Genomic DNA, 26,312 nt, shown 5'->3' with positions numbered 1-26,312 from the left:
TAGCACAAAGCTTCATCAACATCAACATGCTAAGGAAAAAATGTTAGCTGAACTATGTAATAGTGTGCATGGGGACACAATGTTTACATTTTGGTGCAAGTACATCTTGCTGTGGACCTGTAGCAAGCTGTCATGGATCAACTTCTTTCCATAGTGATGTTTTATTATGAAAATTGGTTTTGGCAATCCACGATCTAGTTGTTGTATGTCTTTAGTCTCCTTTAATCTGAAACAGCTCCCGAACCTTCCTTGGTCTTTCATGGCACTGATATCTTGGAAGAAACCAGGCCAATCCAAACCTTCAATTAGGATCTGTCTGATAGCTTCCTCATGCTTAGATTCAGATTATGCATTTTTTTTTGGCAGAAAAAGTACAAGAATGATTTCCTTCTCAGTGCATTCAGAGGCACTAAGGGTCAATGTGTCTTAAAATCGGTGATAACTTTGATCTCTTGATTAGGGATGGAATTTGCCAGACTTCTCCACTGGAATTTTTTTCAGTCATTAATGAGTAATCTGTGAAGAAACAGTTTGAGACTATGTAAATATCCCGCTCTCCAATATATTTGTACCCCATGGTTTTAGCATCATCGACTATTATTGCTTAAATCAAGTATGACTATGAAGCTTTCAAAACAGCGCTTCTATAAGTTTTCTATTCCTTCTATATTTATTACTATCATGGCAGATTCATGGATTTTTTCTCAGCTGTTATCCATAACTGTCATTATTCATGGGAGGATTTTTTTTAAAAGCCTGATATATAATGAAATATATTGATTAAAATAGTAAGAAAATGTGGAGTTTCTTTTTTAAAGGTAGGAGTATTTAAAACTTAGAATGGTAATTTTATGTACTAAAATAATATTTGGCATAAGCAATGTTTGGATAAGCATAGCAATCTGTCTTAATAAATATTTCTACACAGAATTCAGCATTATATTTTAGCATAACAGGTAAATTATAATGACATTGTGGCCTTTATGTAATGCTTTATGGTAGGCTTCACAGGAAATAAAATATGTACACATACATGCACTCAGGCATATATACTTACACACACACCCCCCTCCACATAGTAAAGAATAATTTTATATAAATGAGTCAGGGAAAATATCAGCTTAAAGAGTGGTTGCTGTTTTTCTTAATACTAGACTTTCAATATTTGCAATTGTTTTTTTTTGACTAGGAGAAAAATGGACTTCTATTACTTTCTTCCACTTAACATAAGTTAGAAGCTGCTATCCCAGCAAGTCCAAATCTCAGCCTGACTAGACCTGGAAGGCTTAAATAACCCAACTGGGCAGCAACCGCTCCAGACATTATGAGAAACAGAAGAAAAGAAATCCTTGTGGTATTTCTCTTGGAATAACAAGAAAACTAAACAAGCACATACATTCAGTATCAAAATGTACTATTGGCATGAAATGCTGGGCTAAGTGGTATAAAAATACATTAAACATAAAATGGAATCTTAACCAAAAGAAAAATACAGCATGAGGTTACAACTAAGAACACCACGTTTACCTAGGAAGAAACGTGAAATCCAGTCAAACAAACACTGGCATTTGGTTTTGCTGGACATATCTCCAACACTATCACAGAAGACCATTTTATTGTGGCTAGAAACATGGATGAACCTGCATGGTCAATGGCATGGCGGCCACCAGATAAGATGCTTTGCGCTGAAATGCCATTTGGATGTTTGATTGCATTGGCAAAATAGGCAGCAGTTTTGGAGCTGAGATGAACTGGACCTCTGAACAAATCGTGACCCATGTTATGCTGTTATTTTGAAGTCAGACATGCGTTGAAGCCAATGACTGCAAACCACTGAAAAGTCAGTTTTCTGTAACATTGCTGACGGATGTATTAGGGCAGCCACAGGTTATTGGACTGCTTCCCGAGGTGAAAGGAGGTGATGTGGGTGGTAGACTCCAACTGGAGATTCTGGAGGAAGGAGCTGAGAACTGCTTTAGATGCAACCTTTAGGCAAAGAGAGCCAGCAGTGAAACAAAAGAGAACAGATTTTAAGGGAAGATGTCAGAACCACAGAATAGAAAGGAGAAAAATGGGAGGTGACAAGGAGGAAAAAACAGAAAAAGGTGGAAGCAGGACTTGGTTGGTTTGATTGGATTGAGTGACTGATTGATTGACTTGAGACAAAGTCTCGCTCTGTTGCCCAGGCTGGTGTGCAGTGGCATGATCCTGGCTCACTGCAACCTCCGCCTCCTGGGTTCAAGTGATTCTCATGCCACAGCCTCCTGAGTACCTGGGATTACAGGCAGCCGCCAGCACACCCAGCTAATTTTTGTATTTTTAGTAGAGACGTGGTTTTGCTATGTTGGCCAGGCTGGTCTCAAACTCCTGACCTCAAATGATCCGCCCACCTTGGCCTCCCAAAGTGCTAGGACTACAGATGTGAGCCACCTCACCCTCCCTTAGTGAACATTTTGAGTTGCTGAAAGGAAAAGCTAAATTTTGTTAAATACAACTTAATCACAACATTAGAGATAAGCTAATTTAAAAAGACTTTTACAACAAGTGCTCAAAAGAATAAAAAATAGTGTTAAAAGTGGATTGAGGCCGGGTGTGGTGGCTCATGCCTGTAATCCCAGCACTTTGGGAGGCCAAGGCGGGTGGATCACTTGAGGTTAGGAGTTCGAGACCAGCCTAGCCAACATGGTGAAACCCCATCTCTACTAAAAACACAAAAGATTAGTCGAGCGTGGCAGCGCCCGCCTATAATCCCAGCTACTCAGGAGGCTGAGGCAGGACAATCACTTGAACCCGGGAGGCAGAGGTTGCTGTGAGCTGAGACTGCACCACTGCACTCCAGCCTGGGCAACTGAGAGAGACTCTGTCTCAAAAAAGAAAAAAAAAAAAAAGTGAATTGAGTTGGTTCCTTCTTTTCCTGTGTGCATCCAAAAACAAACAAACAAAAAATTGGGTTGAGTTGAACTTGCTGAAGTGTCCTATGGTTAGCTTCAAAAAGTTAAAGGCAACTGTACAAGTATAGAAGAGATATAACCAAATAACAGCCAAGTCCAACAATGTAGGGACTATGATTATCTGCAACTTCCGTATGGGTCAAGAGTGTGACGCTGATGCTGAGAAAAAAATTAGTGGGCTCTTAGGCCTTAATTACAGAAGTACTCTGCTCAGGTCAAGGTTGGCTTAGACAGAGGAGGAGCCACTCTTTAAATTGGGTCTTGTCTTTCATCAGTCTAACAACAGTAACATCCTCACACTCTAACAAAATCCTTAACATTCTTGGGGTCATGAATGACTGAGAATTTGATAGAAGCTATTGATTCCATCCACAATTGCAAATATATTCCCAAATTTGTGTAGTTTGTAATGTCCTGGTAAAGGTCCCGTGAACTTCAGGTTCAGAGTAGGCTGCAAGTTTCTTGAGATACATTCTAATTAATTGTGTATCCCTGGTATGTTGACACTGCCTGGCACCCAGTGGAAGCTCAATAAATGTTTAGGTAATGAATTTGATATAGGATGAGAATAGATGATCTGAATCGCCCTGGCTGGAGGGAGACAGGGAAGGATAGTCCCTCTGTTGATGCCTGGCAGCCTGCCTGCCTGCTTCACAACCTCCACACCCATCCCAATTCAACCCCAGGGCCTCCTTGGTGCCTCTGCCTCCTGTTCAACACCAGGTTCACATGGGCTGGTGGTACCCAGGCTAAGCAGCTAACATTAGACTTAAAGGATCTTCTCTCTTTCCTTCCAATTAAAACTTGTAAGTAAGAAACAGTCATTTAATAATTCATTCTCAGGCTGGACGTGGTGACTCACATTTGTAATCCCATCATCCAGCGGGAGGATCAATTGAGGTCAGGAGATCAGCCTGGCCAACATGGTGAAATCCCGTCTCTACTAAAAATGCAAAAATTAGCTGGGCATGGTGGCGCACACCTGTAATTCCACCTACTCAGAAGGCTGAGGCGGAAGAATCACTTGAACCTGGGAGGCAGAGGTTGCAGTGAGCTGAGATCACGCCACTGTACTCCAGCCTGGGCTATAGAGCGAGACTCCGTCTCAAATAATAATAATAATAATAATAATAATATTTCATTCTCAACAGGAGACTATATGGGTATCTTTACAATGATAAAATGTAAGGAGCTGCAGTGATATACCATGTCCTGTTGGCTCAAGGCCCCATGTCGTTCCTCTGGTCTCCCATGGAGCCATCTGTATTAGATAAACCAAAGAAAAAACTCCCACTTTCAGAATGTGTCGTTAGTGGAACAAGCAAAACCAGTACTGGAAAATGTGAATGTACGTTAAATGTCATGGTCAGGAGAATTTCAATACTTATTTATGCTGCTTAGGTAGATTATAGAACAATTGTGTGAGTAGTTAATGAAAAGGATCCTGGCATGAATTTAAAAATTTAGTCTTGGCCGGGCGCGGTGGCTTGCGCCTATAATCCCAGCACTTTGGGAGGCCAAGGTGTGTGGATGCCTTGAGCTCAGGAGTTCGAGGCCAGCCTGGGCAACATAGTGAAACCCCATCTCTACCAAAAATATAAAAATTAGCCAGGTGTATTGGCACGCACCCACGGTCCCAGCTACTCTGGAGGCTGAGATGGGAGGATCGCTGGAACCCGGGAAATCGAGGTTGCAGTGAGCCATGATTGTGCCATTGCACTCCAGCCTGGGTGACAGAGTGAGACCCTGTCTCAAAAAAAAGAAAAATTTAGTCTGAGGACTTGATCTATCAGAAAAATAGTATCCTTCATAATTTTGAATAAACTTAACAAATAACTTTTCCATTATACTTTACTTGAAATGCTGGGCTTTATTTTTTCCCCAACTTTGATGGAAGCAAAATCTACAAAGTAACATTTGCAAATAAGCATTTGGTCTGCAAAGCCAGATTTCATCTTATTTTCATTTATTTAAATTTCAAGATAATCATTTGATAAGATAAACAGGTATTTTTCTGACTCAACAGTTAAATGAACATTAAGAAGGAAACATTCCTCCACAAATCTGAAGACATTTATTTGTCCTTTAAAAGTATCTAACGTGGGGCATGGTGGCTCACACCTTTAATCCCAGCCCGAAGTGGATTGATCGCTTGAGCCCAGGAGTTTGAGAACACCCTGGGCAACACAGCAAGACCCCATCTCTATTTAAAAAGAATTTTTTAAAGTAAACTGAAAAACTTTGTACTCTAGAAAGTCTATGGAAATACAGAAACAGTTTAAATGAATTAAATATATTACCCAAGTCGAAGTTAAATTCTAAGTAGTTTTCTTTCCAACTATTATGAACAGTTTATTTTTATACTTATCTTGACACTTTCTCATTTCTTTTTATTTTTTATTTAAAAAAAATAAAGACGAAGTCTCACTATGTTGCCCAGGCTGGTTTCGAACTACTGAGCTCAAGTGATCCTCCTGCTTCGGCCTCCCAAAGTGCTAGGATTACCAGTGTGAGCCACCAAGCCTGGCCCTCATTTCTTAATTGAAGAAAGTTTAAAATTCACTGAAATTATTTTAAAAATAAATTAATTATTCAACATTAAACTTAAAGATGAGAGAATTCCCAACATATGGCCAAACAAAAGATGTGGTAAGAAAAGCCTTCTTCTCCTGAAACTGACAGGGTCATAGAGATCCTCCAGTCCAAGGCTTGCAGATTCTCTTGTTGCAAAAACCCAAAGAGGTTAAGTATCTCACCAGAGCTCAAAAAGCCAGTACTCAGAACACAGCATTCTTACCTCCCACCAGACAAGTTTCAAATTTATCAGATAACGTTGTCAAAATGTTCTAGTAAGATTTTCTAAGACTGTGAAGACAAAGTCCAGGTTAGAGATTCATTTCCCACATGAACCACCCGTAGGTTGCCTGCCTATCCGCAGCTGGGAAAAACCATCTCACCCAAGAGTATACGGTATCCTAGGAAGATGTATCATCTTCCCACGTTCAGAAGAGGGTGGACCACCTCACCTTTGGATTAGGGTGCCGGCCGATGACAAGGCGAACGGGTCCTGGAGGGCATTTGCTCAAGATGGCGTGGACTTTGCTTAAAGCAGCATGGCGGACGTTGACGGAGTTCACTTCCAGGATTTGATCCCCACGGCTAGGGAGGGCAACAGAATCCACACTCTGTGTTAGCAGCCAGCTTCTTAAAGCTAAAATAGCCTTCTTGCTAGGAGAGGTTTATAATATGAAATCTTTTCTGAATACTTTAAAGAAGCACATGATATCTTTTCCCGTTGGCACACATGTAAAAATGCAACACATTCATAAAAAAACATTCGATTTTAAGTGGGCAAAGGTCATTATGCATATTTACTGGCATTTTCAGAAATAGCAAAGTCAAATAAAATTGACAATAAGGACAGTGATGAAACCTACCATTTTTTGAGCATATACTATATGCCAGGCACTATACAAAGCATGCTGTATAACAAAGCTTTGAGTAAGTAAAATTATTCCCATTATGCAGATATGAACACAGGCTCAGAGGGGTCACCTAGATGTCACACAATGTTGAACTAACTCGGGTCTGTCTGACTGTCAACTATCACATGACAGAACCCCTCGACCACCAGCAGTTCTCTCTTCCTACCATCTTGAAATGATTATTATAATATAACTTAAGGAGGAAATAGCTGAGGCTCAAAGGTTACCCAAGAATTTGTAAAAACGTTTCAAATTTGAACAAATGAGAAATTGGGGACAAGTTGCCCTTTTTGACTGGAAATTACAGGGAGAGAAGTCAGTAGGAGAGAACAAAGACTCTTTATATGGGATTTGAAGAATGTTCATTTGGCAGGCTCCAGACATATGGAATCATTCAAGAAAAAAACATCATCTTGGGATGTCATTAAAGGATTTTTTTCCTTGGGTTCTAAAAGTATATTTTCTTTAATGTACTTTGGATGATTTGCTAAATTTTTTTTCATATGGAAATTTACTCTAATGATTAACTAAAAACATAATATAAGCTATTAACAGGGCCCCAAAATGGCAACCTCAATGAATGCCATTTTGACAATCCCTTAACCACTAAAGGACTTGGAAGTTTACAGGGCAGAAAGATGATACTGTTAGCACAGGGTGCTTTGTGCAATACACGTACATTCTTGTGACATTTAGGTGGGCACTGACTCACTGCAATTTCTATATAATAGAACACCTAGATATTTCTTGTGTAAACAGAACGCCCATGTTACAACTCAACTATCTGGATTAAGAAATCAGACACTCAGTGACTTCAGAAAGTAGACACCTAGACATGGCCATTCAACAAGGAATGAAAATGATAGGAAAAGTTTGAGAGAATACTTAATAAGAAATGCCTCCTATTCAAGGGCACAATTTCAGGACTGTTTGGCATCAAGTGATTCTGAACCATTTGAGCAGTTTCAGTATTTCATATGAATTTTACATATGTGAATATAAAATGAAAGAAAATATTGAGCTAATCATAGATATCTGTACAGAGTTGTATCTTGTCAAGTTTCTGAAACTGGACTTCTGAGACCAAACAGAACAAAACAAGTAGGGAAGCCAAGATCTAGAGTTCTCAAATTCAACCAAATTTCATTTATATTAACATTTACATTTTTGGAGATGCTGTTAATTGTAGTCTTGGCTACATTCTTGGAAAGAATTCAAAGCTTCAACATCCCTCAAAGGAAAGTAATAGAGCAAATATCACACGTGTATATTTCATATTTATGAACACTCCAGAACCTTACACTATCAGGCAAACAACAAACCTCAGGTTGCTCTCCATCTTGGCCACTGATCCTGGAGCAAGGCTGTGAATGTAGATGCCAGGAGGACTGTTTTCCAGAGCCAAGCAGCAGGCACCAATGCCTAATCCAACTCTTGGCTCTGTGAGAGGCACCATTCAAAGAAAATAAAAACAAAAATTACACAATCACTAGAAAAAATGTGTAACTGATTTGAAACATAATTAATATCTATTCAGACCAATAACCATTTATTTCTGGTCCAGACTCAGAATGTAAATCCAGCTTTTCCTTGTCAACACTGCCACTGCTGTTAATAGAATGAGCCCATGGCTAACCTGGGAGCTAGTTACGGACTGAATTATCCAATGGTCACTCTCTGCTTAGTCTAACTAACCTCCTCATATCTGTTTTTAGAAATAGGCAGGCTATAAGTAATGTTTTTATTCTACGTACACAAACTCAAGCTTTCTTTTGCTTTTCTTTTTAACAACTAATCTCTTGGTTGTTTAATCTTCCATCATGTTTCTAGAGTAGGTGGGGAGGAAAAAGAAACAGGGATGAAAAGCAGTAAGATTTGGTGATCATGCATGAATTCTAGTTACTAGTGTTAACTGTACACTTAACTATAATCTTTTGTTCTTTAAAATTTTATATTAGCCCTAGACTTAAGCACATCGGTGATTTTTTTTTTTTTTTGAGACGGAGTTTCGCTCTTGTTGCCCAGGCTAGAGTGCAGTAGCGCAATCTCGGCTCACTGCAACCTCTGCCTCCCGGGTTCAAGCGATTCTGTTGCCTCAGCCTCCTGAGTAGCTGGGATTACAGGCGCTCGCCACCACGCCCAGCTAATTTTTTTTTATTTTTAGTAGAAACAGGGTTTCGCCATGTTGGGGAGGCTGGTCTCAAACTCCTGACCTCAGGTGATCTACCTGCCTCGGCTTCCCAAAGTGCTAGGATTACAGACATGAGCCACTGTGCCTAGCCAGTGATTTTTTTTTTTTTTTTTTAAAACACAAGCCTCTGACACACAGTGATTCATGGGGAGAGCTTAGAGAGCTCCATGCTACTGGTAACTTCACTTCACTTTGACTGAAGTGACTAACATCTCTCTACCTGACCTCACTGTTCCATGTAGAGACCACCTGTTGTTGATAGAAGATTGTACCAAAGGAATAATTCATAGAACAACGAGGAAGAATTAAGCTAACAACAGATTCCAAAATGTTATTCAAGAAATGAGACAAAGGTAAGGAATAGCTGCTATCACCTTTGTTGAGTGTTACTTCCATGACGATCCTGTCCTTGGGCCCAGGGGTCTTCCGACCCAGGGATGAGGAACTGCCTTCATCAGAACCTCCCGCCGAGGCTCCCCCACTGGTATTGAAGCTCGGGGAGGCGGATCTGCTCATGTGTGTGGGTGTCGAGCAGGGTGTGAGGCTGGGGCTCACCAACTTTGTGCGTACCGTTAAGACAAATAATCCACTCCGGATTTGCTGAGAAAACAGTGAGGAAAGGTGGGCTGAAACATTTGGACTGTCCTTATATCAAAGGATTAAAAAAAAAAAAAAAATCTCACCAACCCCAAGCCAGAAGGAAATAAAGGAAGGAAAATAGGATAAAGGAGATCAGTAAGAATGTTGTTACCTTAAAGGTATGAATGGCTTCTTGAAACGTCAAGCCCTTTATTGGTATTCCATTTACATCTAGGATTTCATCCCCTAGTGATCAAATGTGAGAATTACATTAACATTAACCTTTAATTTCTTGGAATTTAACTGCTCAGTCAGACTTATTATGGGATACCATATGGTCCCTGATTTACTACCATATAAAATAACTTTTATTGTTTAGCTTAGCTCCCAGGAATGTCACAAAATGGGACAATTAATGACAACACATATTCTTTTGCAGTATTTCTGTATTTCAATCTTCAATTAAAATAACTATGGGAAGCATGAAAATCTTATTTTTTTAGCCATTGCCAAGTTTGACAACAGATGTCCTATGTTTTGAAATCAAACTGCAGAAATCTAGTTCAAAGGCGTTCCTCATAGTCATTGTTTAAAAACTTAAACCCACTGACAATGAGGCATGAACACATATAACATTTGAGAAGTCACTCCTATATTTGTAGAAAGACAAGTTCCCCGAGCCCAGAGAATCAGCATGGTGTATGGAAAATGGCTTTAATGATAACAAAAAACTTGCTAAAATATTACTGAGCAATGGCAGCCCAGAAATAGTCTTTTTTTTACTAAAAAAAAAAAAAATTTTTTTTGAAACAGAGTATTGCTCTGGCTCAGTCACCCAGGCTAGAGTGCGGTGGTGTGACCTCAGCTCACTACAACCTCTGCCTCCCAGGTTCAAACTATTCTCATGCCTCAGCCTCCAGAATAGCTGGGAATACAGGTGCACGCCAGCATATATGGCTAATTTTTTTTTTGTATTTTTAGTAGACACAGGGTTTCACCATGTTGGCCAGGCTAGTCTTGAACTCCTGGCCTTGAGTGATCTGCCCGCCTCGGCTTCCCCAAGTGCGGGGATTACAGGTGTGAGCTACTGCTCCCGGCCCAAAAATAATCTTACTGGTGCAGTTCCAGGTTCTCTGTCAGTAAGCTGGCAAATTACTATAAGCTTCTATCTCAGAGATGACTGCGGGGTCATGTTAATTTGCCAGGCATGTGCAGGAATATGCTCGCTCATGGCCCCCTGCCCCAGCTCTCCTATTATTTTTAACTCTAAGGCGGCACAGTCAGGTCATTTTTCAAGCTGTTGATAATGTCTGCTAGGAATATAAAAGAACTTGGACATCCTGTTGACTTATCAGAGCTTGTTTCTGGTTTGCACTCTTGTGACATGGCCTGCTTTTTTGGAATAACAGCTCATCAAAAACACTACAAAGATGCCCCAGAGAGAAGAATAGATGAACTTTGCACAGCGTTGCTGTAGAGAAGAGGGACACTGTACACCTATAAGAAAGTGCAAAGCAGCATAAGAACACACATTGTCACCTCTCACAGACAGCCAATCCCAGGAGCACACTGTGTGCACAATCCAAGGAATCCTGTAGATGAGTTACAAAAATGTAGTTGTGCCCCCATGCATTTGTTATGTGGCTTCCCCTTAATGCAATTACAGAAGCTATAAAATAAGTGAAGTAATCTCTGTTTAAAAATCTGGCATAACCACTTACTCAATTCGGTGAGGAGGTGGATGTTTTTAGGTTGTTTCCATAGGGGAAAAGGAGCAAATATTAAAATGATAACTCGCGCTCTTAAAATGTATGCAAGGTTTTTTAAAGACGTATCACTCAACAGGTTGAAATCCATTCCAATGACTTACGTTTCTTGTAAATGAACACATATGAAAAAATAGTATTTAGGAGAATCAAGTGCTATTAAACTTTCTTAACTATTGATTTTTTTTTTCCCTGTTTTGCTCCATTTTACCAGCCTTGCAGGATGAATTTCAATTAAGTGAACACATGGCACATCCATTATAAAAATGCTCTGCTAGAATTTTGTATTGTTCTAAAACTCAACACAAACACCACCTGGGAGTTAACCCTTCCTCTAAGAGAGAGAAATAAATATTCCGCCGTGGGAGAATTAAGCTTGGTCATGTCTTATTGTTAGCATACAGGGTTCGATGGTTGCTCTGCCTAAAAAATAGGAGATTCTACTTCACTCTTATCAGTTCCAAAAAAAGAACCCGTATAACACAAAAGCACCTAAAGTTTAGGTCAATTGAACTGAACAGTCACAGCATTTTTGAAGATAACTAAAAATATTCTACTTTAATTATTTCATGAAGGAAGTATATTAATAAGTGAGAGGAAAAAATCGGGATTCATGGTGAATGCTATTTACAATATGTGCAGGCTAGGTGCTGTAGCCTAGGCCTGTAATCCTAGCACTTTGGGAGGCAGAGGTGGGACATTCACTTGAGGCCAGGAGTTCGACATCAGCCTGGGTAACATAGTGAGACTCCATCTCTTAAAAAAAAAAAATTAGCTGGGCACGGTGGTGCACACCTGCGGTCCTGGCTACTTGGGAAGCTTAGGCAGGAGGATCCCTTGTGCCCAGGAGTTTGAGGCTGCAGTGAACTATGATCACACCACTGCATTTCAGCCTGGATGACAGAGCAAGACCCTGCCTCTTAAAGTACAATAAAATAAATATATATATATATACACATACACCTGTGTGTGTGTTCAGAAATTTTGGGCAATTCTTCTTTATAAAAAGTATATAATCTTAATCCAGATAAATATTTCATAGAAAATATAAAGACATGCATATCTATTCTAGATTTTCTCAAGTAAGGTGGGAAAGTGAGTTGAACTTGGGATCACAAAGCTGGGTTTAAATTTCACTTCTGCTCTTTACTAAGGATGGGACAAGTTTCTAGTCACTTAACATTTCTGAGTGTCACTTTTCTGTTTCTAAGATGGTCACTCCAAAATGCCCATTTGACAGGTTTGCAAGGCAGTTAGTGAAATAATTAAATATGTGGAATTGCTTTGTAAGTGTTTAAAGCACTATAAAATGATATATTTAAACATTAAAAAATTATTTGCAAGGTAGAACTTGGCACCTCAATATTACTTTAATTTGCATTCAGAAGCACTTGTCTAGTATATTCACATGTGGCAAAATGGCAGGTGCTATTGAGAATTAAAAGATGTTCATTTAGGGTCAGACACGGTGGCTGATGCCTGTAATCCTAGCACTTTGTGAGGCTGAGGTGGGCGGATCGCTTGAGCCCAGGTGTTTGAGACCAGCCTGGGCAACATGGCGAAACCTCGTCTCTACAAAAATATACAAAAATTAGCCGGGCATGACGGTGTGCACCTATAGTCCCAGCTACTCATGAAGCTGAGGTGGGAGGATCACCTGAGCCCAGGAGGTTGAAGCTGCAGTGAGCCATGATCATGCCACTGCACTCCAGCCTGGGTGATAGATTGAGACCCTGTCTCACTTAAAAAAAAAAAAAAAAAAAAGATGTTCACTTGGGAACCAGACTATGTGGTGGTTGAGTTCTGTAGCAAGATATTAAATATCGACTAATGACCAGGCACTCTGCTTCCACACCAGGCCTGAGGTAAGAATGGACCCCAAACTCTCAAAATTTTCAAGGAAAGGAACATGATCAGACCAAGTTGACAAGATAGACACTAAAGACCCCAACAGAAATATTAAGCCACTTTCCACATATTATCTCATGTAATACTGACAACCACTCTTCAAGGCAGGTGCTAATATTCCAAGTTTACAACTAGGGAAAGTGAAGCTCAGTTACACTGACTGTGCCAGGCAGATTCCGCCCAGGTCTACTAGGTACTGTGGCATTCACTCACATGTTGTGAAGAGGCAGATTCTCATGGGATCAAAGTCACTGTCACTGAGGATACAAGAGGCTTTCTCCTACCTTCTTTAAGTCTTCCGTCCTCTGCAGCTGATCCATTTGGGAAGATGGTTTTGACAAAAATCCCCATCTGTCCACGAATGCAGTCTCGACCTCCAGCAATACTAAAGCCAAGGCCCTAGATCCAAAGCAGATGAGACAGTGTAGTCCAGGTTGACAGTGTAGTATTTAACTGAGGGCATCTTTCCCATTGTAGTATTTAACTGAAGGCATCTGTCTCATTGTAGTATTTAACTGAAGTGCCCTCCCCAACCAGGCCTGGAGTTAAACTAAGCAACTAGCTGCAAACTCAAGTTTGTGTTCTCTTCCTTATTCCCCTCCTCAGGTCTATTTACGTTGCACTAGCCACGCATTACATTAAGGGAAAAAGTTTTAGGCAGAAACATACCAAATTGCCAATATTTGACAATCTTTGACCTCCACAAATGGCAATTTCATACGGATCCACTAAATAGCTCTTAAGAGTCATTTCCCACTATATGCAGGTGCCACGTTTGTTTTATTTTAGTCTTTCCATTTGGTATAATATCAAAATGAATATTTTGATTTTTGGGTAATGTCAAGTTATTCGTGTCATTTCCTTTATGAAAATGGCAACGCCATGAAATTCATTCAAAAGGATAACCAAGGGTACTCCCTGAAGCTGCAGGCTCTGCTTTTCTTTCACTGGAGATAAAAGTTGAGAGTCACTCATTGCACCCTTGGTTCTGGCCCTAGCAGCCAAGTGCTGGTGACTCCTTACATCGTAGGAGCGAAGAGGGCATGGCCGTCTCACACTGAGACCTATAGCACAGAATGCCAGGGAATCCACTTGAATCCATACAGAGGCCACTTTATCTGTCCTTCTTTATACCTGTTACTTTTCATTTCATGTAAAGACAAATAAAATAAAAAGTAACCATTTAAAGAATATGCGTGGCTGGGTGCAATGGCTCATGCCTATCATTTCAGTGCTTTGGGAAGCCGAGGTGGGAGCACTGCTTGAGCCCAGGAGTTTAAGGCTGCAGTGAGCCGTGATTGCACCATTGCACTCCAGCCTGGGCAACAGAGCAAGAGCCTGTTTCTAAAAACAAAAACAAATAAAATAAAACAAAAAATGTGTGCTAACATTCACCCAGAAGGCAGAACAGTCTGCAGAAAAGAGCTCACCTTGCCTTTTTCTTTGTACAACCCAATGATCGAGATGACGGATGGCCGAATGAGCCTCCAAGGAGATTCCACCTGAGTCGTGCTTAAGGAGCGGGTAGACTTCTTCACAATGTGGTATTCCTAAAAGTCAGCACACGGCAAGGTCAGAGGTTACTCTCTTTGTTCTATTGTGGTATCTGGCAGAAAAATACACTCAGATTTTGAAAATCTTAGGTATCTTCAGTACTAGACATTTCTCTCTGGTTCAGTAACTTAAAAAAAAGGTTCCTATAAATACTATCGCAGGTGCTGGGCACGGTGGCTCACGCCTGTAATCCCAGCACTTTGGGAGGCCAAGGCAGGCGGGTCACCTGAGGTCAGGAGTTTGAGACCAGCCTAGCCAACATGGTGAAACCCTGGCTCTAATAAAAATACAAAAATTAGCTGGGTGTGGTGGTGGGTGCCTGCAGTCCCAGCTACTCAGGAGGCTGAGGCAGGACAATCGCTTGAACCTGAGAGGTGGAGGTTGCAGTGAGCGGAGATTGTGCCACTGCACTCCAGCCTGGGCAACAGAGTGAGACTCCGTCTCAAAAAAACTATCGGAGGAATAGCCCCTACTACAATAGATTGCCATGGCTTCTTCCCCCACATAAAGAACTGCTTGGGGATCTTAAGCACCTTGTGGTGCTCTTTCCTTGACCGCGTTCCACAGATTCTACATCTGGAATGGAGTCAGGAACCAGAAACAAGAGGCCTCAGTGATACAGGATGACCACCTGTGGTCGGGCTTTCCCTTGGTAGTCACCCCTGCCTCCATCCCAAGTCCACCATCATGGTTAGAAAGTATCTTGCCATTTTAAGCTTAATTCACTCGATCAAAAACTCAGCAAGCCCTTGCTTCTTATAAAACCCAAACCACAAACCCAGACAACTGTTATTCCACATAAAACATCCCGCTGAGAGACGGCAGCAGCTTCAGTTCTCATCTCTCACATTTGGAAAATAAAGTATTTTCCCATAATGAGCCACACTTTCCCTTCCTGACACGCAGCAGCTCCAATCTCACCCCTTTTTTGTGTCCATCACCCATAATATACACGCGTGTAAGCAGGCTGCGCTCCTTAGAACATGAACAAGAGATCAAGTGACTCTATCACCAAAGCACTTCTATAATCTTGCTCCTTGCTATTCTTCTTAGAATAATAAACTTCTTCACTGATGCAGATGTTCTACCTAAGCCAAAAAAAAATCACTTCATGTTTAATATGAGAAAAGAGACATCGCAAAACAGTTTTATCCTGAGTCTCTGTGTATACTACATTCAAATACAAAAATTAGATGTCCCCAGTGATATTTTTGTATTTTTGGCAGCTTAGAACAATTTTTTTTTTTTTTTTTGCAGTTTTACAAAATATCTGCCAACAATGTTGGCCTCCCAGACTTTCAGTCATTAAAAAAAATGATGTGGGCTTGGCAAGGTTACTGCCCTTTTAATGAAACCATTGCAGAGATGGCCAAACATAGCCTGGGTTTTTCAGTCCTTGAATACAGAGGTTTGTGTGTGAACTCCTAAGGGAACTCTTTCTCTGGTCACCAATCTTCAGCAGTACTTCACTCCATCTCTCTTTTGGGAACCAGAAGGAACCAAAGGCCTGTAGGCTTCACCAATCTCTCAGACAGTTTCCAGGATCTCCTTGAACTTTCTAGACCTGTGCTGTCTAATATGGTAGCCACTTGCCACCTGTAGGTATCTATATTTAAAATTATTTAAAATTAAAAATACACCCCCCACTAGCCACTTTTCATGTGCTCAGTAGACATATATGGCTACCATATTGGACGGTACAAATAAAAAACATCTCCATCATTGCTGAAAGTTTTACTGGAGAGGTCAAATCTAGATAATATTTATTTATTTATTTTATTTGTTTATTTAAGACAGGGTCTCTCACTGTATCACCTAGGCTGGAATGCAGTGGTGTGATCACAGCTCACTGCAGTCTTGACCTCCTGGGCTCAAGCGATCCTCCCGCCTCAGCCTCCCAAGTAACTGGGAACACAGGTATGCACGACCATGCCCAGCTAATTTAAAAACATTCTTTTCGTAAAGATAAGGTCTTGCCATGTTGCCCAGGCTGGTCTTGAACTTGGGCTCAGGCAATTCTCCCGCCTTGGCCTCCCAAAGTGCTGGGATTACGGGCGTGAGCCCGGTTCTAGATAATACTTTATAGTGGACGGAGATAGACCAAGAAAAAAGAAGACGAATCCTGGGAGAAAAAGGAAAGGGCAGAAAATAAAAAGAGGAGACAAGAGAAAGGACAGTTTTATTGAAAAGAGAGGGAAAAACTCTCCTTTCAAACTTTCTACCCTGGCCTGGGCTTCCCGATCCCTGAAGTGTGGTTAGAAATGGATGTTTCTGGGCTACAAACGCTGTCGGGTTTCCTCAGCAGGTCAGTTAAGAAATTACCTCAACGCTCGATCTGTGGGCATGATGGCAGTAAACCCTCTCTCATCTTTCACGCAGCCTGATAAGGCCGGGCGCCGTGGCTCACGCCTGTAATCCCAGCACTTTGGGAGGCCGAAGAGGACAGATCACCTGAGGTCAGGAGTTTGAGACCAGCCTGGCCAACATGATGAAACCCCGTCTCTACTAAAAATACAAAAATGAGCTGGGTGTGGTGGCTCACGCCTGTAATCGCAGGTACTTGGGAGGCTGAGGCAGAATTGCTTGATCCCGGGAGGCGGAGGTTGCAGTAAGCCGAGATCGCACCACTGAACTCTAGCCTGGGCAACAGAGTGAGACTCGGCCTCAAAAAATAAAAAATTTAATGACTGACAGTTGGGCGATCTTCCAATGTTCTGATCTCCGCTGATTCTGTGAGTCCAATGCGACCATTCTGAGCAGGTCGCAGTCCTGGGCCTGGATGAGTTTGACTGGTCCCATGCCAGTTTTTCCTCTGCTTTTACTCAATGCCCCAATGCCCCTCAAGTTGCCTTTGGGTGAATTCAACCCAAAATGGGCTGATGAACAACTGTCCCTGAAACATGGGCACTTGTTATTCTCCTGGTCAGATAAAGGGCATCGGAAGCAACAGAAATACTTTATCCTGACACATAACTGACTGATTCGAGCACCTTTAAAGCTTTACAGAGGTTCTGGCATATCACCTTGGGCAAAATACTTAACCCCTTTGAGATTCAGTTGCTCTATCTGTAAATGGGTCATAACACACCAAAAGTAAGGGCCTGCCTCAGATGCCCTGACCCAGGTCCTTTAGAACTCTACCCTCTACAGCTTTCCAAGCACGTGTGGTTGTCGTTGCTGCCACACCCGTCCTGTATCTCTGCTTCATCGTAGGGCTGGAGACAAGCTGCTAATGGTTCCTCCTGAGCCCCTTGGTTAGTGGTGCCAGGACTCAAAGAACACCCCACAGGTTTCTCTGGGACTGAGCCTGCCTTAGCCTTGGTTAGTAGACCACCTGCCCCGTTTCTACCAGGTTGAGGATGCTGAGATGGAGGAGTGGCCCTCATGCAGGACTGTGGAGTCCAGAGCTCAGATGGGAGCAGGTTCTGGAACATTAACTTGAGCAGCTAGTGCAGCCCCCCTCTACAGCCCCCCATGACCTTGGCTGCTTGAGTCATTACTGTGTAACAGGCAGGACTCCAGGTGAGCCATGGATGCATGTACAGGCACACATGCACACTCCCTCTCTCATACATGTGCCCACACCCACCCACAGAGTTGTTACACTGACACAGGCTGCTCCTATTAATCAAGCAATGCTGGTTCACCACAGACTATGAGACGCCATCGTCTCCTGGCAATTGAAAGCACCTCTCGGTTCCAAAACACACAGTAGGAAGGAGATGAAGATTTTGAGATCCAATAAGGGATTTTCCCCCACTATTTTCAAGTATTAGGCTGACTTCTTTGTAGCCTCTCTGGGTAGACCTCACTTTGTCTACTCTCTCTCTATCCCATTTCTCTAGCCCCAGACACTCCTGGCCTGCATGGATGGGCAGTGCTTCTTAACATGGAAGCCCTCATGGTCTTTGAAAAGATCCACAGCCCTGGTCGGACCTGTGAGGCACTGGAAGAGTCCAGTAGCTGCGGGAGGGAGTGTTTCCGGCCATCTCGGGAGACCTCCAACATCCGGATCCGGGGGTCCCCATTCCGCACCATCAGCTCGTTATATTCTTCAACTGACTCAAGGCGGTGTACACCCCCTTGAGAAAAAAGAGGAGAAAACATAGTTTGATATGGGTCAAAAAGAATCGTAAGCACATCCAGAGGCATAAACTCATTGTATTTACACCCACCTTCATGGTTTTGAGAAGGCCTAGCATCCAATACACTCAAAGCACAGAGCCTGGCCCATCCTAACAGCAATCTCTGCATAAGCTAGTTATGTGCTGAAGCCATTAGTGTCAGGCTACGAAAAAACTGCCAGTTTTTGAAATGACCAGATTAGATGAGGGGACAATGTAAATGTGTGTTCCCAATAAGATGTAGCTCTGGCGGATAAGGGAATAGTGAGAAGGCTATTAGATGATTTCCTGATGATGGAGGAATATCATTTTGTGATTGATATAGTTTCACTGTTGGTGCAGATGCTTTTTTTCCAAGTATAGGCATGACTTTTAAAATAAACTTTTAGTTAAAGTATAACAACTTACAGAAATGTGCACAAATCTTAAGTGTACAGTTCAATGAAATTTCATATACCCATAACCAAAACCTAGATCAAGAAGCAGAATATTAACCAGAACCTCAAAAACACCCTTTGTGCTACTAACCATCCTTCACCCAAGGGTAACCATTATCCCAGCTTTTAACATTACAGATTACTTTTACCTGTTTTTTAATTTTACATCAATGAATACACACAATACATACTTTTTGTCTGGCTCCTGTTCTTAGCATTTATGAGATTCAACCACGGTATTGCATGCCAATAGCCTGTTCATCCCCATTCTGTAGGCTATTCTGTTGTCTAAACATACCACAATTTACTTATCCATTCTATTGTTGGTGGACATTTGGCTTGTGTCTCCAGTTTTACATCTAGAACAAGGGTCAGCAAAGATTTCTGGCAACATTTTTTGATATGTTCACTTTTTTTGGTAAAGAGTTGGCAAGCTTTTTACCACATTTTTAGGCTTTGTTGCATATTCTTTTTCTTCTTTTTCTTAACAACCCACTAAAAATGTAGACAGCATTTCTAGCTTGTGAGCCCTACAAATGGAGCTGTGGACTATAGCTTGCTGACCCTTGATCTAGAATATCCCGTTACTAAATATTCTCTCACATGTCATTAGATGTCACCTAGGAGTGGAGTCTCTGGGCTACACTACGAGCATCTGTCCAGCTTCACCCATGCTGTTTCACCAGCATGGGGAAGTTCTAGAATCTCCACATCTTTGTCACACTGGGCAGTGACAGTCTTTAATTTTGGCTATTCTGGAAAATATGATGGTACTCATTTGTTTTTTTTAAATTGCATTTCACTGATGACTAACGAGATCAAGATTCTTTTCATACATTCATTGGCTGTGTTCCTTTCGTAAAGTTATAAAGTGCCTGAACAAGTCTTTTGCTCATTTTAAAATTGGATGTCTTTCTTATTGATTTATAGGCATTTTTATTTATTTGTTTATTGGTGTTTTCTTTTTATTTTTTTGAGATGAAATCTCACTCTGTTGCCCAGGCTGGAGTGCAGTAGTGAAATTTGCTCACTGCAACCTCCACCTCCCAGGTTCAAGTGATTCTCCTGCCTCAGTTTCCCGAGTAGCTGGGATTACAGGTGCGCGCCACCACGCCCAGCTAATTTTTGTATTTTTAGTAGAGATGGGGTTTCACCATGTTGGCCAGGCTGGTCTTGAACTCCTAACTTCAGGTGATCTACCTGCCTTGGCCTCCCAAAATGCTGCGATTACATGTATGAGCCACTGCGCCTGGCCCATTTTTTCAAATTTTTATTGTAACTTGAATAAGAGTCTTTTGTGGGATCTATGGATTGTAAATATCTTCTCCATGTCTACGCTTTGCCTTTTCACTGTCTTAATGTATATTTTGAAAAAACAGTTCAAAATTTTAATGTAGTACAGTACGTCTTTTTAAAAGCTTTATGGTTTGTAATTCTGTGTTCTTTTAAAGATACTTCTACAGTAACAATTTAGGCTGGGTGCCGTGGCTCATGCCTGTAATCCCAGCACTTTGAGAGGCCAAGGCGGCCGGATCGCCTGAGCTCAGGAGTTTGAGACTGCACTGGGCAACATGGTGAAACCCTATCTCTACTAAAATACAAAAAATTAGCTGGGTGTGGTGGCGTGCACCTGTAGTCCCAGCTACTCAGGAGGCTGAGGCCAGAGAATTGCTTGAACCCGGGAGGCTGAGGTTGCAGTGACCTGAGATCGCACCACTGCACTTCAGCTTGAGGTTACACAGTGAGAGACTGTGTCAAAAAAACAAAAACAAAAACAAAACTTCTATAGTAACAATTTTAAAGACTTTATCAATACCTAGTCTATATTATGTTATTTTAAAATAATTTAAGGGACTTTAATCTTAAATGATGTATCAACTACATATGAATACAGCTATAATCATATTACAATGTTTATATGATATACAATACCTATCTGTATGCGTGTGTACATGTGCATACATAGGGGTTTGTGTGTATATACAGATTCTTCATATATGAAGTTCATCACCACCTAGACTAGGTAATGTTTCATCTGATTACCTAAAATTTCAATTTACCTAAATATTTCTCTGAAAGTTTTGCACTGAATAAAACAAGATTGTTGTTTTAAAAAGTATTGATGAGTTATTAAAAGTGATAGAAAGTTGGAAGAAAGCTGATACAGTCATATGACAATAAATGCCATTAAAGGCTTGTTTTTTTAAAAGTTAAATATTTATTTTGTGATACAGGTTTTTAAACATATGAAATTGCTTTGCAATCAAGACAAATTTTGTTCTTAAAAAGATCACAGGCCGGGCGCGGTGACTCACACCTGTAATCCTAGTAATCCTAGCACTTTGGGAGGCTGAGGCAGGCGGATCACGAGGTCAAGAGATTGAGACCATCCTGGCCAACATGGTGAAACCCTCTCTCTACTAAAAATACAAAAAAAATAGCTGGGCGTGGTGGCATGTGCCTGTAGTCCCAGCTACTCGGGAGGCTGAGGCATGAGAATCGCTTGAATCCAGGAGGGGGAGGTTGCAGTGAGTTGAGATCACGCCACTGCACTCCAGACTGGGCAACAGAGCAAGATTCTGTCTTGGGAAAAAAAAAAAAGATCACAAATCTAAGATATTAACATAGATAAACTGAAAGTACCAAAATTAAAAGGAAACTCTGCTGACAAAAAAGGGGTATGAAGTAAGGAAAACCCAGGTTAGAATATCAGAAAAATGTTCCATGAAATGAGAGATGATGTTGCTTTAGCCATTTTGGAGCCAGTCTGGGCAAAACCTTAGTGGAAAGAGTTGGAACCTCTACAGGAGCTCTTTAATAATTCATGACTTAATACTAACTCAGGACCAGATTAATCTCTCTTGGCATGCTTACTCATCTGAAAAAGATTTATTCGTAGAAAATTCCTTTTGAGCTGACAGGGAGGCACTTGTCATCAACAGAAGAGAAACCACATACAGTAGCATCTATAGATAATATGCTGATATGTGGATACCAGAGTGATTCATTTTAAGAACTCAAGAACTAAATATCCAAGTTTACAGGACAAATTAAGAGCTGATCACATTAAAAATCTGCATGTAAATATCTTTAGAATGAACATATTTCACAGCACTGAATCAAAGCCCAATTCCTTAAGCCTCTTTAATGTGTCTCTAAATTACTTTTCCAGACTTATCTTCCACTATCCACTCTGTTTCGCTTATCTATCCTGACGGTTGTCAAAGGAGAGATCTGTCCTCTTCTCTCCAAAACTGTGGAGCATATAAATATCACGTGAAGTTTTACCCAACTTTCCCTGCACCATCATCTCCCACCCAAAAATTCTGCTATGTCCGTTTCCCTAATGACTCTGACAAACTCTGTTGGACTGAAGCATTGCGACTGTCAGATGCTCTTGGCTTTGTCAAGTGGCTGGGGAGGAAAAACAGCTGCCAAAAACTTATTGAATTAATTTTTTTCCCATTATCCCTAAACATCTCTCATTCATTTTGTCCTAAGTCTAGACCACTGTCCCCCGCCTCCAGTCTACCAAATTCCCCCAGCATACTGCCCCTCCTTTATCTTGCATCCTTGAGACCCACACAGACTTCCACTCCCTGTACCTCTCGTGTGTGTCTCATGGTGCCCATCACTGTGTGTACATGTGTGCTACCTCCTACTGGGACTATAAGTTCTTTAGAAGGCCTTCTGTTTTTTTTTTTTTTTAAGACGGAGTTTTGCTCTTGTTGCCCAGGCTGGAATGCAGTGCCATGATACCAGCTCACTGAAACCTCCGCTTCCTGGGATCAAGCGATTCTCCTGCCTCAGCCTCCCGAGTAGCTGGAATTGCAGGTACCCACCACCATGCCCAGCTAATTTTTGTATTTTTAGTAGAGACGGGGTTTCCCCATGTTGGCCAGGCTGGTCTCGAACTCCTGACCTCAGGTGATCCGCCCACCTCAGCCTCCCAAAGTGCTGGGATTACAGGAGTGAGCCACCACGCCCAGCCTAGAAGGCCTTCCTGTCTGAACCCATTCAAACCCATTCTTCCTCTCTTGAGATGGAAAGAGAACAATAAGAATGAAAATAAAAATGACAACGAACATAATATTAATGATGAGAGTGGCTAGGTCGTGCACGGTGGCTCACATCTGATATCCCAGCACTTTGGGAGGCCAAGGCAGGTGGATCACTTTAGGTCAGGAGTTTGAGACCAGCCTGGCCAACGTGGTGAAAGCCCGTCTCTACTAAAAATACAGAATTAGCCAGGCGTGGTAGCCTGCACGTGTAGTCTCAGCTACTGAGGCGCGAGAATCACTTGTACCTGGGAGGTGGAGGTTGAGGTGAGCTGAGATCACACTACCACGCTCCAGCCTGGGAGACAAGAACAAAATTCCATCTCAAAAAGAAAAAGAAAAAGAAAATGACAGTGGTAATAATAGCGGCAGCCGTCTCATGGCGAGGGCTTTTTGCTGCCACACCATGGAATGGTAGTGCCATACGCATTCTTCCAAAGCAACCTTTCAACAAGGCACAGCACCTAGAAGGCACTCATGTTTATTGGCAAAATAAATATATAACATAACCCTCATTTTATGGATAAAGAAACTGAGATCCAAGAAGGTCACCTGACCCAGGTCATGTAACCAGAGGTGGTGGATGTGGGAACTGACCCAGTTCTGCTGGATTCCTGCATATGCTTCCTCCTCCATGCTATGTTTCCTTGTTGTGGCCCTGAACGTCTGGGAAGGACACAGGAGGAGGGTGGCATCCATTTGTGGCAAACAGTGGCCAGCCCTGGAATAACTACTCAGCCAAATATGCCACTTGTTCTGAATTAAGTAGTAGGAGCAGAGTCAGAGTATCACACATCTGGGAGGCCCTCCAGCTCCCCCTCCCCATCCATATCTGTATCGATAAAGCCCCAGATCAGGGAACAGAATTCTTTTCAAGATTCCCCAGAAGCCAAAGGGCAGGGAAGGAGAATTTTGTCTGGGAGGCAGATCCTTTTCCCGGCATTGACTGAGTGACCTTTGGGATTCTCTGAACTTCTCCGGTCTCATCCATAAAATGAGGAATGTGACCTCGCTGGTTTCAGAGGCCCCTGTATTTCCTCAGAGCTCTGGGCACCTCCCTGGGAACCCGTTTATAAGGTCCTGAACAACTCTGCCAAGACAGCCGACAGGAAGGCCTCCTCTGTGCCCTTGTGACTCCCTCGACCCAAACACAAAGGCCTTAAATGACTTTCTCTTTGTTCTTTCTTAGGGCTGGAAGGGGCTGGTCACCGGCTCCCTTCAGACTTCTCCTTATCAGCCTCTGGTCATCACCACTCCTTTCGGTCCCCAATCCATGTTGTAACACCCGTTCAAGTGTAACACCGCCTAGTTATTCTGAGTCATGAGCACAAAATAACTCATTCTGTCAATCACATTCTTTTTTTTTCTTTTTCTTTTTAAGATGGAGTCTGGCTCTGTTGCCCAGGCTGGAAAGCACTGGCACAATCTTGGTTCACTGCAACCTCTGCCTCCCGGGTTCAAGTGATTCTCCTACCTCAGGTTCCCGAGTAGCTGGGATTACACGCACATGCCACCAGGCCCAACTAATTTTTTTTTTTTTTTTTGTATTTTTAGTAGAGATGGGGTTTTGCCATGTTGACCAGGCTCATCTCGAACTCCCGACCTCAGGTGATCCACCCTCCTCAGCCTCCCAAAGTGCTGGGATTACAGGCGGGAGCCACCATGCCCGGCCGGATTTTTTTTTTTTTTTGAGACGGAGTCTCACTCTGTCGCCCAGGCTGGAGTGCAGTGGTGCAATCTCGGCTCACTGCAAGCTCTGCCTCCCGGGTTCACGCCATTCTCCTGCCTCAGCCTCCCGAGTAGCTGGGATTATAGGTGCCCGCCACCATGCCCGGCTACTTTTCTTTGTTTTTGTATTTTTAGTAGACACAGGGTTTCACCTTGTTAGCCAGGATGGTCTTGATCTCCTGAGGGTTTCACCGTGTTAGCCAGGATGGTCTCGATCTCCTGACCTCGTGATCCGCCCGCCTCGGCCTCCCAAAGTTCTGGGATTACAGGCATGAGCCACTGTACCCGGCCATGGATGTTTTTTTAAAAAGAGGTATTTCACCATCTTATACCTGCCATCTTTCTGAGAACAAACTTGGAGCAGCGCGGGCATGCCCTCTCCACCCATCTGGGTGGCCGGAAGGGGACGCGAATGTTTTTTGAACGTTAATGTACTACACATTGTGCTAAATGCTTTAATGTGCATTTCTTAAAAATCTGCTCAGCCTTCCAAAGTCAGGGTGTTCTCCTCTTTTTTCAGGTGAGGGAGTGGAAGTTCAGGGAGATTAAATCATTAGCCTACGGTCACAAGGTTAACTCAGGAGCTGAGGGCTAAACCTTGTTCTGCCAGGCTTCAAAACTCTTGGTTTTCCTGCCATACCAGATGACTGTTGTAGGGAGAGCCACGGCTGACTTTCCCACTAAGCCAGCAGGCACAGTGCTGAGGGCCCATGCCACCTTCAGGGACCCACAAAAGTGTTTCCTTTTAAATATCTTTTTAAATAAGCAGAAAAAAATAAACATAATAGTAATGAATAGACACTAATGAATCCAGCTGTATCTTTTGTTTTTTTGTAGAGGAGTCTTGCTCTGTTGCCAGGCTGGAGTACAGTGGTGTGATCTGGCCTCAGTGCAACCTCAGCCTCCTAGGTTCAAGTGATTCCCCTGCCTCAGCCTCCCAAGTAGCTGGAAATACAGGCATACACCACCACGGCCCGCTATTTTTTTTTTTTTTTTTGTATTTTAGTAGAGACGGGGTTTCACCACGTTGGCCAGGATGGTCTTGATCTCCTGACCTCGTGATCTGCCTGCCTCGGCCTCCCAAAGTGTTGGGATTACAGGTGTGAGCCACTGCGCCTGGCCTCCAGCTGTATCTTTATACCAACACAGCCATAAAATACAATTTTTACTTTTTTTTTTTTAATGGAGGAAAAGACCCATCATGTGCCTAAAAAATGCCTTTTGCCGGGCATGGTGGCTCATGCCTGTAATCCCAGCACTTTGGGAAGCCGAGGCAGGCAGATCATGAGGTCAGGAGTTCAAGACCAGCCTGGCCAACATGGTGAAACCTTGTCTCCACTAAAAATACAAAAAAATTAGCCGGGCATGGTGGCGGGTGCTTGTAATCCCATCTACTAGGGAGGTTGAGGTAGGAGAACTGCTTGAACCCGGGAGGCGGAGGTTGTAGTGAGCTGAGATTGCACCACTGCACTCCAGCCTGGGTGACAGAGCAAGACTCCATCTCAGAAAAAAAAATTTAAAAAGTACCTTT

General features: G+C 42.3%; 1 protein-coding gene across 7 annotated transcripts in view; it reads right to left on the bottom strand.

Annotated features, from left to right (window-relative positions):
- The window catches only part of PDZD2 (PDZ domain containing 2), a 468,182-nt gene that overhangs the window by 42,620 nt on the left and 399,250 nt on the right, over positions 1-26,312 (bottom strand). For all 7 annotated transcript variants that reach the window (XM_054488616.1, XM_054488615.1, XM_063664695.1 and 4 more), the window contains 7 exons: positions 18,371-18,516; positions 14,311-14,430; positions 13,165-13,279; positions 9,379-9,452; positions 9,002-9,227; positions 7,759-7,876; positions 5,978-6,110 (listed from right to left, as the gene is read on the bottom strand). In XM_054488616.1, the coding sequence (XP_054344591.1) occupies positions 5,978-6,110; positions 7,759-7,876; positions 9,002-9,227; positions 9,379-9,452; positions 13,165-13,279; positions 14,311-14,430; positions 18,371-18,516 (932 nt within the window). The remainder of the gene's footprint in view (positions 1-5,977; positions 6,111-7,758; positions 7,877-9,001; positions 9,228-9,378; positions 9,453-13,164; positions 13,280-14,310; positions 14,431-18,370; positions 18,517-26,312) is intronic.

This window comes from Pongo pygmaeus, chromosome 4, assembly GCF_028885625.2.
Source record: "Pongo pygmaeus isolate AG05252 chromosome 4, NHGRI_mPonPyg2-v2.0_pri, whole genome shotgun sequence".
NCBI lineage: Eukaryota > Metazoa > Chordata > Mammalia > Primates > Hominidae > Pongo > Pongo pygmaeus.
The sequence above is the reverse complement of the archived record's forward strand: the minus strand, read 5'-3'. Positions and strand labels throughout refer to the sequence as shown.